The 14,519-nt window shown below is 41.7% G+C and overlaps 1 protein-coding gene across 1 annotated transcript in view; it reads right to left on the bottom strand.

The window, feature by feature from the left end:
- The window catches only part of LOC117820239 (obg-like ATPase 1), a 47,200-nt gene that overhangs the window by 10,988 nt on the left and 21,693 nt on the right, over positions 1–14,519 (bottom strand). Inside the window, exons 4-6 of the mRNA XM_034693957.1 lie at positions 13,125–13,300; positions 9,452–9,532; positions 8,980–9,077 (exon numbers count right to left, since the gene is read on the bottom strand). Of these exons, the coding sequence (XP_034549848.1) occupies positions 8,980–9,077; positions 9,452–9,532; positions 13,125–13,241 (296 nt within the window). The 5' untranslated portion in view covers positions 13,242–13,300. The remainder of the gene's footprint in view (positions 1–8,979; positions 9,078–9,451; positions 9,533–13,124; positions 13,301–14,519) is intronic.

Genomic DNA, 14,519 nt, shown 5'->3' with positions numbered 1-14,519 from the left:
AATCTAATATCTGTTTCTCCTCACACCGAGGAAAAGGCATGCCATGTTATTCCTTCTAGCTCTAGATTTAACGTCTGTTGTATTAACAATACATCTAATTTAAAGCACAATATATTGTGAAATGACAAAAAAACAATTGGAGCTTCCACAACAGGCTGGTGCTGAATGGAGATGTCCCACAGGGGGCCACCCTCTGGGGCTAGTCTATTTGTCTTTTGTGTGGGAATCCTGAGGGGGGGATAATTCCTGTGTTTCCGCATGCCTGGGGCTTCCCTGGGCTTTGTCAGAGCTTTGATCTGCTTAAATGGCTCAGGAGGGAAAAACAATGGGAGTTTGGAAAGTACAGGGGCAGCTACCTGAGACAATGACCTGAGCCTTGTGTCTGACATACATTCATACAGGTAGGCTTTATTAGGAGTACTTAGCCTGTTAAGCCTGTAAAAGGTGGGCCAACACCTCCAGTTTGAGAGCTCCTTTCAAATGCAATTGAACACTGACAGACCTGAGAAGTAATCCACTACCTGCATCCACCTCAGCTTCATCACTGACACACCCACAGGTAGAGGGTGAAGCAGCTGAATATGAGCTATTGCCCATTACATTAGCAGGTGCTAGCTTGCCGACTAAGGAAGAAACAAACCAAATATGGCTGCCACTGAAAGGCGCTAACATTTACCCATAACAGAAGTGGGTTTAATAAGTGTCCAGATCATAGACTGTATATAAAATGGACAGCGTTGCTCCGCCTTTTCCCGTTGTACGGTTTTGAAGCCAAAAAAACCTGTTCCAATGCGCACACATTGTGCAGCCAGTCTGTGCTGTAGAGAATTTATGTGGTTGCCACGGTAATTTCTGTGTTGCCATGGTAACGAGCTCCGCCCTACAGCGTAGCTTCACGAGATCCTATGGAGTTTCCCTCTACGACAGCTGTCAATCAAAGTAAACCCAGAAGTGAAACCCCATTTTTTAACCTCTAATAAATCATGAAAAATAAACTTTTCAGAAAAAAGAGGCCTTGAAAACAAAACAGTCAAATAATAACTATATATCACCACAGCATATGGATGTGAGAAACATTCAAACAACGTGTATTTATTTTTTTAAGTTTGACTGCAGCCCCATTCAAATGAATGGGGGAGACAGAGATTTTGACCTATACTGCAGCCAGCCTCCAGGGGGAGCAGCTTTGGTGGAAGCTTCAATTCTAGCCGAGCGAGCTGCACCCCTGGTCAAGACAAGCTTGGGTTCAAGTGTAATTTATCTAATGGGTTGAAGACTATTTTTTGTAGAGTATAAATAAAGCACTTGTTTTACGAAAACCATTCTTGACCTATGTTAGTTAGTTAGACAGCTAGCTGCTATAAACTGGCTAAAGCTAAGGCAATATCCAAATGAATCAGTCCAAAGAAAACAACGGCACTCTAAACTACAGCTTAGAAGACTGAAGGAGGGGAGGGACCATAGACTGTATAAAATATGGGCGTAGTATCCGTGACGTCACCCATCTGTTTCTGAAGCACTGTTTCGAGATCAATCGGCGGCGGCGGCCATATTGCTGCTGTTGAGTGAGTGTGACGTAAAGAGGTGGGCTTTGAGCCTCCTAGCCAACAGCTATAGTGTTCCCAACTGTCAATCAAGTCAGCTGTGCCTCTCATTGGAAGACTTGAAATCTCAATATCTTCGAAATAGCCGTGTTAGAAAAAATTAACTCCCCAGATGGACTCTTATTTTAAGACCGGAGGCTGCCGCTTGGGAGGGACAGTGTTGTACTAAGATGCAATAAATGTTTGGCTTTTACTTGTTTTTGACACTTTCAGATTCTGTACATTAGTGTTGTCGGGAACAGACTTATTGCTTCATGTGTTTGCTTTTAAGACACTAGTTTTATGTGACAGGCGATGTACACATGCATTCTACCTAATTAGCTCTGTAGTTAGCTAGTTAGTAACCACCTGGCTAAAGCTAATGAAATAAGCCAAAAAAAAGTAGCACACACATCAGTATGGATTATTTAAATTTCTACTATCATTGTCTGATTCTTTAAAATATGAAAATTGTATCAAAATGATACACATTTGACATTGAAGCAGCTAATGGTACAAATAATTGATTCCTGAAGCATTGGTTGCCCCCCTGCTGGTCGCTAAATGTACTACAAGGGCCATGAGAGTTTGTTTACCAGAATGTCAATAAAATAAAAAAAAATGTTAAATTTATTTTCATTGCTGTAGGCCAACTTTAAGAAAGAGTTTATTTTTGTTTATGTCATAAAATTAGTTTAAATGATTTACCATTCATACATTAGTAATGATTTATCAGAGTGGTATGATCGTGTGATTAAAAGTTTGGGTGGGCCACAGAGTGTTATTAGGTTTTAAATTGGGTCATAGTTTAAACTAATGATTAATACAGAGGAATCATTAGTCAGGGGCAGCCCCAAAACCCAGGGTCCAGTCTGTGTTGCTGGTCCCAGATCGCAGTGACAAGCATCCTAGGGGGGTTAAGATGCTTCACCACACGTAGTACATCGTAAGCCCCCTCCTCTGCCCTTCTCCTGAGAAGGGAGCCAGAAATGAGGGGTATGAGCTCATGGTGGCTTTTGAGGCTGAGAAGTCGGGGGCTCTGTGGGAAGCTTTTCATCCTCCCAGTGGTGAGCTCCTGAGCGACAAGAGTGCAGACGCTCTCTGCTCCCTGTGGCCACGGCCGGATGGAAAGGCATTACACATCAGCCTCTGAGAAGTGAGGAGATCTGACACATCCACACACACACACATCCACACGTACACACAGACATACTATCTCCAATATTGTCAACCTCTATCAGCCTTCAAAGCAATCAGGGGCTGGTGGGAACAGAACCCAGTGCCGGCACAATGGGAGCAGCTTTAATTAAGAGCATCATCTCACATCATATACCTCAAACAAGCCTTGAGGGTGTGCTGGTAACAAGCTTTTTTTTAAGAAACTTTTTTCTTTGATAACAGCGACCATTAAATTTTTAAAGAGAAATCTTTTGACTTTAAATGTTTGCACATGATAGATAAAACCTAACAAATCCCCCTCCCTGGGTTCATCTTTGTTGAGGTCACATTATCAAAGCTGTGGCCTTGTTTAAGGATATTTTTGGGAGGGAGGATGGATGGTGAAAAATAGCAAACATCAGAAATTCAAATAACCCAGATGAGTACATTCTACATCACCCAAAATAATTCTCTATATGGGGTATCCATGCTGTCATTCATAGAGGTTGACTGGGTGAGAGAAAATAAGGGGGGCTGTGGTAGAGTGGGGGGAGTCATCAAGATGTGACAATTGTGACAAGAGCAGGCAAAGTGTAGCGCCGAAGAACACCACACGGATTTCTCCATCTCTCCTTTTTTTTTCTCCCAGGATGACAGCTTAATGTCTACCACATGCAATATTTATTCTCATCGTGTGTCAGACTGTCTAGCTGTCCCAGGGAGTACAAAGAATGCCACTTATTAGAATAAAAGCAGAGAAAGGTAATCAAGGACATATGTAACATCAGCCAATCATGCCCCCTTCCCATCCGGCATCTTTTATTTTCTCCCCCTTGTTCGAAAGAGTTCAACAATAATCCTGATAATAAGCATTTGGGAGCTGTATGTGGCAACGCTAAATTCATTTATTTGTCTCATTAGAGCCGCCAAGGCTGCAGGCTGCTCACTGCGGCATGTGTTTGGCCTTAACCTTATCACAAAGATAATAAAAAGCGCTGCTCAACAAAGCACAAGCTATCAAAATGTATCATTAGACAGGCTTGAAACCTGCAGACATTTCTTTTTTATGTCTGCTATAGGCTGCAGGCTTCACAGGGGAACTATTCCCAGCGTGCTTGTTGTTCAGCTGGATACATCTACATATATTTCAAACTGCAGGATGTTCATCTGGCGTTAGCATTGTTGAGTTTGAGCCTCCTAAAAAGGAGGAAAAGTGACAATCTGTGTGGATTTTGGAGAGCAAACTGATTCCCTGCACAGTCATTAAAGAACAAACAAGAGCAGAAAAAGTCTGACGTTTAGGGTCTGTCTCATTAGTACAACAACAGCGCAGAAACTTCACTACCAGGACACAACAAAGACAATGGGGTGACATGTGACATGTCAACAGTGTCCTTTCATTACCTGGACTAGGGACAGTCAATAACCTTGCTAACTGGAACGACAGGACTTTATTAGCACCATCTGTTTCAACTTTGCTACACAGCCTCTCCTGTTGTTTTCTCTCATTGAAACCTTGCTAAAGGCGTCCATTAGGACAGACTGTGAGCAGAGGGTACACATCTTACCATGGGAAAGTGTTTTCAGGATCCCACACTGCAAAAGGAGAGAGTGGACGACAGCGCACAAAGTAAAAAAAGGAACAAGTGATCATATATCTCTCTCACGGCTTTGAAAGTGAACTCCAACTCCCCAGATAGTAGTTCCTAAAAAACTTGGATGGAGCCGGTGGTTTTGCACTCAATAAAGTTTCAGTTGTGTTTATGGGAATTATGGTCTGGAGTATAGCTGAAGTGGGCCGCGGTGACTGCTTTCATGGAGTGGCTCTCAGTGAATCATAAAAGTCTCCCCCTCACACCCCATCTGAGTGTTTCTTCTGTCTCTAACCCTGACAGAAATGTCTGACTGTTTGTCAGAATGATAACATTAAAAGAAAATGCGTATTGTACTTATTAGAGAGCTTTTCCAATAACCTCCCAAAAATAAACATAATAATAAACAAGTCGGCATGGAAACTAAGAGGGTGAAGATGTTATATTAACTTTGAGTTCTCTTGGTTGGGGAAAAATGGGTGCAAGCCCTCAAGACAGACAGCAAACATGCCGCTAATCCTGCAAGGGCTCCTTTAGTTTAATTGTCAAAGCTCCTCCTACAGGCTAAGTAGAGTGTCAGACACAGCAAAGACATCTCCTCATCTTCCCGCTCCCTCTTTAACTGTGTTTTAATTTCTTTTATGCAAGCACCACCATGAGTTAATCCTGTGGGAACCCACCAGATACCAAAGATTAGGATGTTATCTTGTTCCTGAAAACCTGACATTTTTTGTTCTTAGTACCTGCTGACTCTCTCCCTGTCTGTGGTGTCTTTCTCCTTTCCTACATATGACTTACAGCTTTGAAAAGAAATCACAGATCTGTGAATAAATTATTTGGAAAAAAGTCTTGACATTTTTGTTGAACACCTTGAGACTTTAGTTTTTAGCACAAATTGCTCAAATTTGCATTTTCAGTACATTTGCTGGGGACTACTTTAAATCGTGGATGGATACACATTTTGTTTGATGGTAAGTGTTTTTGCAACAGAACTCCACATTTGCGATTTCCTTAAACTAACTTTTCCAAATTTGTTGTAAAAAGGGAGAGTCACTTAGTCCAAAGATGTGGCGTAGTGTTGTGTTTATTGACTGTGGTAAACAAGAATACAATATACGAGGCTTCAGCTACAGACAACACTTATTAGTAGGATTAATTCATTGTTGATTTTAGTCTTTAATGAGATTTGTGTATAGTAAGAAAAATACAGAGTATCTCCAACCTTACCATTTGCATGCAAGAAGGCCTTCCACAGAGGTCAAACTTCACACAGACTTTTTGAACACTGAGGTGCAGACACACACTGATTGTTGTCCAGATACAAGCTGTCTTTTCAACGTCATCAGACATGGCTGATGAGAGCTCGAGCATGGCACATGATGTTCTGAATTTCACCATGCCAGACAAATATGGGAGGGAGTTACTTATGAAAGATCAATTTATGGCTTTGTGGCAGCAGAAAAAGATGATTAAAAAGGTTGACTGGAGGAGCAGCTGTGGTATGTGACTTATTCAGTTGTGGTTTTAAAGCACAAAGAAGACAGAGGTACCTAATGTAAGACACATTTAGAAATAAACAGAGAGATGAAATATTAAAAAGTGTAATAACAAGATGAAAAGGAACATCAATGCAGACTTAAGAGAGAAGTATGCATACACACACACTTGCATAGAGACAGACAGACACACGCACACACACTCATGCACACAGTTAATAAAAGCTCTATGCAATGGTACCCTGCAGTTCTTACACTCACCAGGAAAACCCACACTGCAGAGGCACTCACAGACAGGTCACGCTTGCTGGTTTCCTTAAAGGTCACCTCATCTACTTAAGAGGCGCCAATTTACTTTAATGCACATTGTCCAAAAGAAGGAAAAAAAGGCAGGAAAAAAGAAATGACAAGAAAGAAAAACATCATAGTGCATCTGGAGTATTCTCAAGTGTATCTTTTCTCATCACGAAATGTAACTTTTCTTGTTTCTCTGAGGAGGATTAAATAAATATCTGATAACAAACCTATTAAAAGCCGCGCAGATGGGTAAATATGGCAAGGTTGTGAGCTTGTAAAATAAACAAAGCCTTAACTGACAAGTGAAAACGCAGTGACACTGGGCTGGCTGTAGCCACCACATCATCAACAGTGCTCTAATGACCCTCTCTAACACACAAACTATGGTATGTGGCGTGGAGGAACAGTCGTCCAGGCAGCTCACTGACGCCGGGGAAAAGAGGAGAAAGCCTCTTGATAAACTCTTGTAGATGCCATTCCCTATCACGCAATGCCTCTCAGTCATAAACACATGACAAATGCGGCCTTAATCATTTTTTACGAGCGGGGATGTGCAGGGGGCAGAGCATGGTTAGAGGGGAGAGGGGAGCGGCAAGCAGCAGGCGGCCCCCTCTGCACAGAGGAGAGGGCTGTGTGGTAAAGTCTCCTCCAGGAACATCACTCGGCCGGCGAGCCTTTGATCTCCACACCGCAATTACGCCAGCATCCAAATGAGCGTGGAGTCGCCTCTGAAACAGACTTCAAACATGCACATGGACGCATTCTCATACACATACACTGTATAGGATTGGAGCCATGTGCTCCTCTCAACAGTAAATGATGTACTGTCTCCAGCAGAGAACCTGGGGATGAAAGGAGGCCTCGCTCCCCGTCTGATGCTTGCATTAATGATGGCTCACTAAAGCTAATACTGTGTATTCTTGTCTAAACAAGGGAAGCTTGGTATGTGGTTCCCATACTCCAAACAGGATGAGATCAGTTAACAATGGCATGTTTTTGGAGGCTCAAAAAGTCAAACACAACTACTTAATGTGAGGCAAAATTTAAAATCCTGTTCTGTCTCTGGAATGACCTATATAAGAAATCAATCACCATTCAAACATTGAACTTATAAATAATGTTTGCTGGAGCATGCTTGGAGAAAAAAAGAGATTTGCATAAAGCTTGAGTGGCAGCTTGCACTGAACAAAGCACTAAAAATATAAAAATGTACTTGAAAAAAAATGCTGGGAACCGAGGCTGTGAAATGGCCTGAATGGGTGTCCAGAGAGACACAGATAAGATTGGCTTATTTGCCTCATTCTGGGATTCGCCTTCTTTTTCCTCCTCACATTAGAGCTGAGATTGCAATTTGTCTAGCTGTTTGCTTTGAATAGTCCTTAACCGTATCATCATCTCAACTGTGCTGGTGGAAAAACACGGGGGCATGGCGACAGCCAAATGGCAGTCTGGCGTCTCTGCTGCAGACTAGCTGCCATTAGGGCTGAGAGCAGCATTTATTGTACAATTAGGGCCAGCTAGATCTACCTGTAATCATCTCCATACAGGTGTGAGCTCCTCTCTGGACAAGGGAAGTGACTCATCACTTGTCAAACATCAACACTTTGATGTTGGCATTGTTCACCGAGGAGCCCTCGGGACACCTGAGCACTACTGTTTAAAACGTTCTGAGATTTATTGCATTTCACACAGTCAAAAAAGCTCATGTACACACGCTACATGAAAAAAAAAAAAAGAAACCTCTCTTCCTACTGATGACGGACGTTCCACATGCCATGAATCATTTGATTTACGAGCTGGCTTCCCTCCTCCTCCGTCTGACAGTCATACTTTCGTGTCAGGAACATTTTAACAAACAGTCGTAGGTAAACAACTTCCTGTGTAATACAATGCTGCCAAGTAAAAGCACGAAAACAAATTTTGTAAGGAGTGACACCGCAAGCCTAGAGGGCAATTGGAAAAGTGTGATAACAATCCACAAGTTGGTGTTATTGACAAAACGGCTGTAGTGTGGAAAAGTAGCCCTTTCAGATATAATGGATGTCTAACACCAGCTTTTGAGATGTGCTCTCACTGTGGCCACATGGCAACATTACTATAAAAAGTATTTTTGGCAGAACACAGGAGTGTAAGAGCTGGAAACACAGAGAAGAAGTTTATTTAGTGCATTAAAGGTCATCTTTTTATCTGCTTACATTATGAAAAGTGCTGCACCTGCAAAGTAGAAAAATCAAAGTCCCTGTGTGGTAGCATTCAAAAGCAAAACAAATGTGCAAATGCCATTTTCCCTCAGCTAACTGTATATCAAGAAAACCTCAGCTGTCATTATGATCTGTGGGAATTTCATGGCTGTAAAGTGGCGCTTGTAAAAGCTACTTGAGCAACAACATGTGAGGACAAAACCAAATATTTGGAACAAAGCACTCTCAGACATTAGAGTGTTATGTTATGATTTATAGCCCCCCCTCCAGATGATATTAATTACATGTTTTTCTTTGTACGTACATGTTTGTTTATTTCTTGTATAAAGCCTTCACTCTCTTTGATATCAAGGTAATGACAAATTTTGATTGAAAAACTGAGACCATATGCGTGTATGTGTTTAATGAAGTGCAGAATGTGGGGGCTGGTGGGGTTTTTGTGTTTGAGCTAAGTTAGTGCCACCTCCAGGCAGATCCTCTCACAAAGATATGGCTGTTTCTGTCAGCAGGAGACCGCAGTGAGAAGATCAGTGAGACTAACACACACATTTCTTGCATCCTAGCACATGCATACACAGTCGCAAGCAGACACTTTTTTTTAAAGTTAGTAGAAATCAATAGGACAGCTCTCGCCTTTCCTCTGAGCACTTACCATTTGTTCTTTCTCCTGATGTAGTCTTTCTCTGAGAGGTTAACGAGGTATATCATTGGTTTGGATGTCAAAAACAAGTATTTGTTCAACACTTCAATCTGTGTAAAAGACAGAAAAAAAAAAGTACTGAGGATTCAAACTTTTCCAAAGTATCCTTTGAGGCCGGCTCAGGCAGAGATAAGTGAAGCCAAATCAAATTAGGATCTGGTGTATAGGCACTGTGGGGTGCGACTATAAAGCCTGGAAATCAAGATCAGCGCGGCCAGATGTCATTAGCTTGTACAAAAGTAATGTCAAAATACAACCAACAAAAGACTGTGCATAATATTAACTTGTGATTTGCACAAAAGACGTGTTGCTTGAGGAAAAAAAAGAGAGAGAGGGAGAAACAGTAGTTGTACTTTCAGGTCAGATGAAAAGATTAGCCAGATAAATGACATTAATAAATGTGACTGTAACATCAAAGGCTTACCTCCTTGTCGTTCCAGTCTTGATAGTAGCGGACGTGTTTCTTTTCATCCAAAACCCAGCTCTTGATTTTGCACATAACGTCCTGTTTGGGGTTAAAAGAGAATGAACAAGAAGCCATTAAAGGAGATGAAAAAGAATATAAACCCAGCAGGGTATGGGGTAATTATTTCCTAAATGCATGGCATCCTGATGCCAAAATGAACAATGGCTGTGCTCACATTTAAGCAGGAGAGGCCTGGCTTTGACAGAGATGGCACGCACAAGACCCCCTTCCCTCCTTTAAATCATGACAAAAATGCCTTCTGGGGTGTCTCGCTCAGAGTTTTAACATCAATATTCCATCGGGACTGTTTAATGAAAAGCGTACAGAGAAGGGAGATAAGATTGCAAAGAGCTAGGAACTAATTGGAAGTTTAGCTGTAAATTATTGGTGCTTCCTCAGGCTCTTGGCAGAATGTAGTCTGAGTGAATATACACTGGTGAGGTACAGAACTAATTATTCCCCGTTTCTTCTGGAGAAAATATTGAGCATGTGCAGCCCTGTATGCCACATTCATCGCTGAGGTACTTGTGGGTTGAGACCACAGGCACGACTGGGTCTTGACAGGATCTGGAAGCGGAAAAGGGTGGGAAAATGGGAGGGAGGTAGTTATAAAATTTGTAATAAAGAAATTGAGCCTATTATTGTTGATCCAGCCCCACAGAAATTAGCGGAACACATTCTTTTTGTTCCTGTCAACTTGACCTCCCCCTTCATATAAAAACTCCCCCACCCCCTGCAACACTCCCCCTACCTCCTCTTTCCCTCCCCAAACCCTTGCAGCACTTCACAATCATACTCCCTTTTGAAAGAACTGAGGAAAAAAATCCTGCCAGAGCCTCAATTACACAATGGCAGAAAAAGCTCCACACACTGACCCCCAGCCAGCTGCATTCACTCTCTGCACATCTCTCTCCGCAGGAATTCTAAAGGCCTTTTAGTCAGGCAGCCAGAGTGCAGCCAGCGGGAGAGAGCGCAGGAAGAGCCGCATACACTCCGCCCGCGCCGTCCCAAGTCTTCACAGAGAGATTAATCATCTGTGAAATGGAAACAGCAAACGGCCAGTGACACAGGCTGAACCCGCTCCAGGTTTCCCTCATCAGCTCGCTGCCGCCGTGCAGCGCTCTTCTAACAGGCAGGTGTTAATAAAAGGCATATAGGTCCCACAGGGGTCAAACACATATGCCTGCCACCATGAAGCGCTGCTGGTGGGCCGGCTTCTTATTATTGTTTTGTGAGGATAGGGATTTTGAGGATTCATACGGACAAAGGCAATGAAACATTGTTCTTGTAAACACCGCAACGACAAAATGGATTTAAATCTTCCTAACAATGCATATATATGAGCCCTGCGCTGCTGCGTGCATATCAATGAAGCTTCAACTCCACAATGAAATGATAAGTGATTTTTTTTATTTTTTGCCCTGAAAGCAACATTTAGAACAGTATACTATTTAAAAATGAACCAGTATTTCAGATTTGGTTGTTATTTCTTTATAAAATACAATTTTCTTATACAGCAAAAAAAAAAAATTCTCTTTCTCCAGTTTTGACCCCAAATGAAACAGAATTTCTTTCCTAACTGATGTCTTTTTATCTGACATTTATCACCCTCTTCTCTGTTTTGTTTCAGGAAGAGGAAAATGTACACAAAAAAAGGTGGCATCCAAAAACTTGTTTCATTTGCATCAAAAATAGCTAATGTTCAACAAAACTGTTGAATGTGCAAGGTAGTGCACTATGTTGTATAATTATATACAAAATATATAGTTCAGTTTTTTTAAGGGGAATACGACAAGTTATTTTGATTCTATACATTAAATAGTAGTCATAATGTCCATGATATTTCCTACACCCCCATGATTGAGAGATGCTAGAAAGCGCCTTCATCCTAACCCAGGATTATAACTTTTCATATACTTTAAATGCAAAAATATAAACCTGCATCAACTTCAACAAGGCAACATTTTTAATCAAGAAATGTTTCATCAGGCATACTTTGAGTTTTGCATCAGAGACAGGTGCAGTTTGTTATTTCACAAAATCTAGAAAACTGTTTGTTTACATGTTTTGTTTTTTTTCGCCTTCAGTGACATATATTTAAAAAAAGTGAGAAATTGCATTTAAAATGAGACAAATTTAGAGTGTCATCTGGAAGCTTATCAGGTTTAGAAATGTGTTATAATAATACATTTTAATGAAAAAAGTAAGTTGCCAGTTTTTTTCAGTGCTGATGGAGAAAATACTCCAAAAGTTGACTTCATTGTCTTGAAATTTCAAGCAGCATAAAGACCTATGGATCTTATAAGGAACTGGGAGTGACAATAGATTTTAGATCTTATTTAAAATAATTTCTAAAGAGCTCAATAAAATGGAAAATCTAAGAAAGTCAACTTCCAAAATAGTTTATTTTAATTTCCCAGCATCCTCAGACCCTACAAATGAAAGAACAAGTTCTGTTGTTTGATTTAAAGTGTATATTTTTAGACATGATACACATGTTATGCATATAGATGCTGACATAAACATGTGTATATGTGTGTCTGTGCACAGCTGAGCGTGTCAAATGCCAGGCTGAGACAATCACACAAACCCTCCCCTCTAAAAGCTCACTGCAGCCTTTGATAAGCACCATTCTTTGCCGTCTAAAGAGGTCTTCTATAGATTTCACTTGCCGACGTGTGCACAACCTTTGACAAGTAATGTATCATTTTTATTCATTGCCTAAAATTGTTAGCAATTATGTGCGTAAGCGGCCACCTGCCTAGCCTGAATGGCTCCTGTCTGTGGGGCTTACAGGGGTGTGGGGAAGTGCTGTTGGCTGTAAGGGGAGGAGGGGGGTTTAGTCTGAGGGGAACCAACCAAACACAGGGCCTGTGCAGCAGGTGAAAAAGCCCCTCTCGTTAGCGTAATGAGTGGTCAGAGCCGCGGTGTGTCTGGGCCTGAAATTGGGCATGCAGCTCCGAGTGAAAGGCCAGATCCCCTTGTGTGCATCCTGCTCCGGTGATGGAAGGGCATCATGAGACATTTACAACCAAATCATCACTAATGTTTCTGCTCAGCCTCATTACCTTAACAATATGTCCACCACAGCCTGTGTGCGTCCACATATGTTGAGATCTGACATTCAGGATGTGAATTTTTTTTCTCATCTTACCTTATATTTGGCCCTGCACCTCACTGAGGAATCCTCTGTGAAAGAATATTCTAAACATTTATGGTATTCATAGCACAGTATAGGCATATGTGTCACCCACTGCATGGCCTTATACAATTTCCTGAGCTGCTGTAGGTGTATGAGCATGAGCAAGAGCTGTGCCATGATTTGAGTATTACTTTAGATGAAAAGAGCTGTGTGGAAACACTTTCATTAGCCCAGTGCTGTGACCCAGGGTCAGCAGCTGAATAAGTAACTCTCTATTAATGATTTCTACAGCAGAAAACCCCTGACCCCTGATCACTTTCAATCTCAGAAAAGGAAAAAAAAATGGGGCAGGGGGGGAGGGGGGAGACCTATTGGAGGGAGATTAAAAAAAACATACTTTTTTTCTCCTTGGCCATGTGTGTGTGGGAGGGTTATTATTTGTGCCGTGCTGTGAAGGGGAGCAAAGGGCCTGCTGGGACATTGACTCACGTATTCTGGTTTGAGTTTCTTGTCACCGCCTCTAATGGCCGTCTTCTCCAGCTTGTCAATAATAGGGCCGATCATCTCCTCGTCCTTCAGCCTCAGCTCCTCATGGATGATCTCCATGTCCCTCACTGGGTCCACTGTCCCCTCCACATGAATGATATCCTCGTCCTCAAACGCACCTGCAGTGACAGGATGCAAACACACAGAGAGGGAATCAGTATTAGATTTCTTTTTTTTCCAGCAACAACAGCACTGCTGTACATGATCACATAAAGTATAATCAAAAGAATCAGAGCCACACAATCGATGGCATCGACTTCCCAAGATCGAATGTGAAACAGTGATTAGATTTAGCCCCAAAAATCATTAGCTTTTTGTAGAGAATATGGAAAAAAAATAAACATCCACATGAGAAAGCACAGTGGGAGTCACAGGAAAGTCATAACAAATACAATAAAATGCTCAGGAATACATTTAATCCCTCTTTTAAGTTTCCAAGTGTCAGAACTGTAAGAAACCAGCTCATAGTGTCAAACTAAGTTCTACTTAAATTGGCTTTAAGTGCAACTAAACAGGCTTCTCTTGTCAATCTGCATAAAGTGGGGAGTGTCTGGTCATGCATTTTTGTGCACCCCTGTCTGAAAAGTATTAGTCATTAAGTAAAAAAATGTGAGGAATAAACAAAACTGAGTATGATTTTAGAGAAAAATGTCAACATTAGCTGACGATAGATGACAGTCCTCCCCCTAATCATCTGCGTCTAAGTCGTTGCTGCGCCGGTGATTAGGTAATGAGGCTCTGAAGCAGAGCATTTAGCCAGCAGCAGCCTTAAGGACTCTACAGCAGAGCTCAGGGGGAGAGAAGAGAGGGAGAGGGAGAGGGAGAGGGAGAGGGAGGGCAAGAAGGGGGGGACACTGGTGTACATCTGTCACATTAGAGTGGCAGCCTTTAACATTACCAGTGGCCACTGTTGTGGACTGTAGTATCTTTAATTACCGTCTACACAATTAGTTTTATTTTATATCGTCAGTACTTTTACAAACAAGGGGCGGTTAGATCACCTCATTGTTGGGGAGAGTATTCAGATCCTTAACTGTGGGGTATGCTGTTTCAGAGAGGGTAAACAACCCCCCCACCTACTCCTTCCACCTTCCTCCAGTGCTCCTTTAGATGCCCCGCCCCCTTCATTCATCTACATCGCAAAGGAGGAGATTGTAGCATCTAATTTATGACTCAGAATATGACAAATTGGATCTGTCTTTGTTTGTTCTAAAGATCTTTGGCTGTGGACAAAAGGCCGGATTATTTTTTAACACACATAGCTGGCATACTGTAAGCAGATACTAGTTGAATCTGTCAAAATTAGGAATGCTGAATTATAAGAATAGTTTATACTCG

This window comes from Notolabrus celidotus, chromosome 10 (genome assembly GCF_009762535.1).
Source record: "Notolabrus celidotus isolate fNotCel1 chromosome 10, fNotCel1.pri, whole genome shotgun sequence".
NCBI classification, from domain to species: Eukaryota; Metazoa; Chordata; class Actinopteri; order Labriformes; family Labridae; genus Notolabrus; species Notolabrus celidotus.
This window is presented reverse-complemented; position numbering and strand designations above follow the sequence as displayed.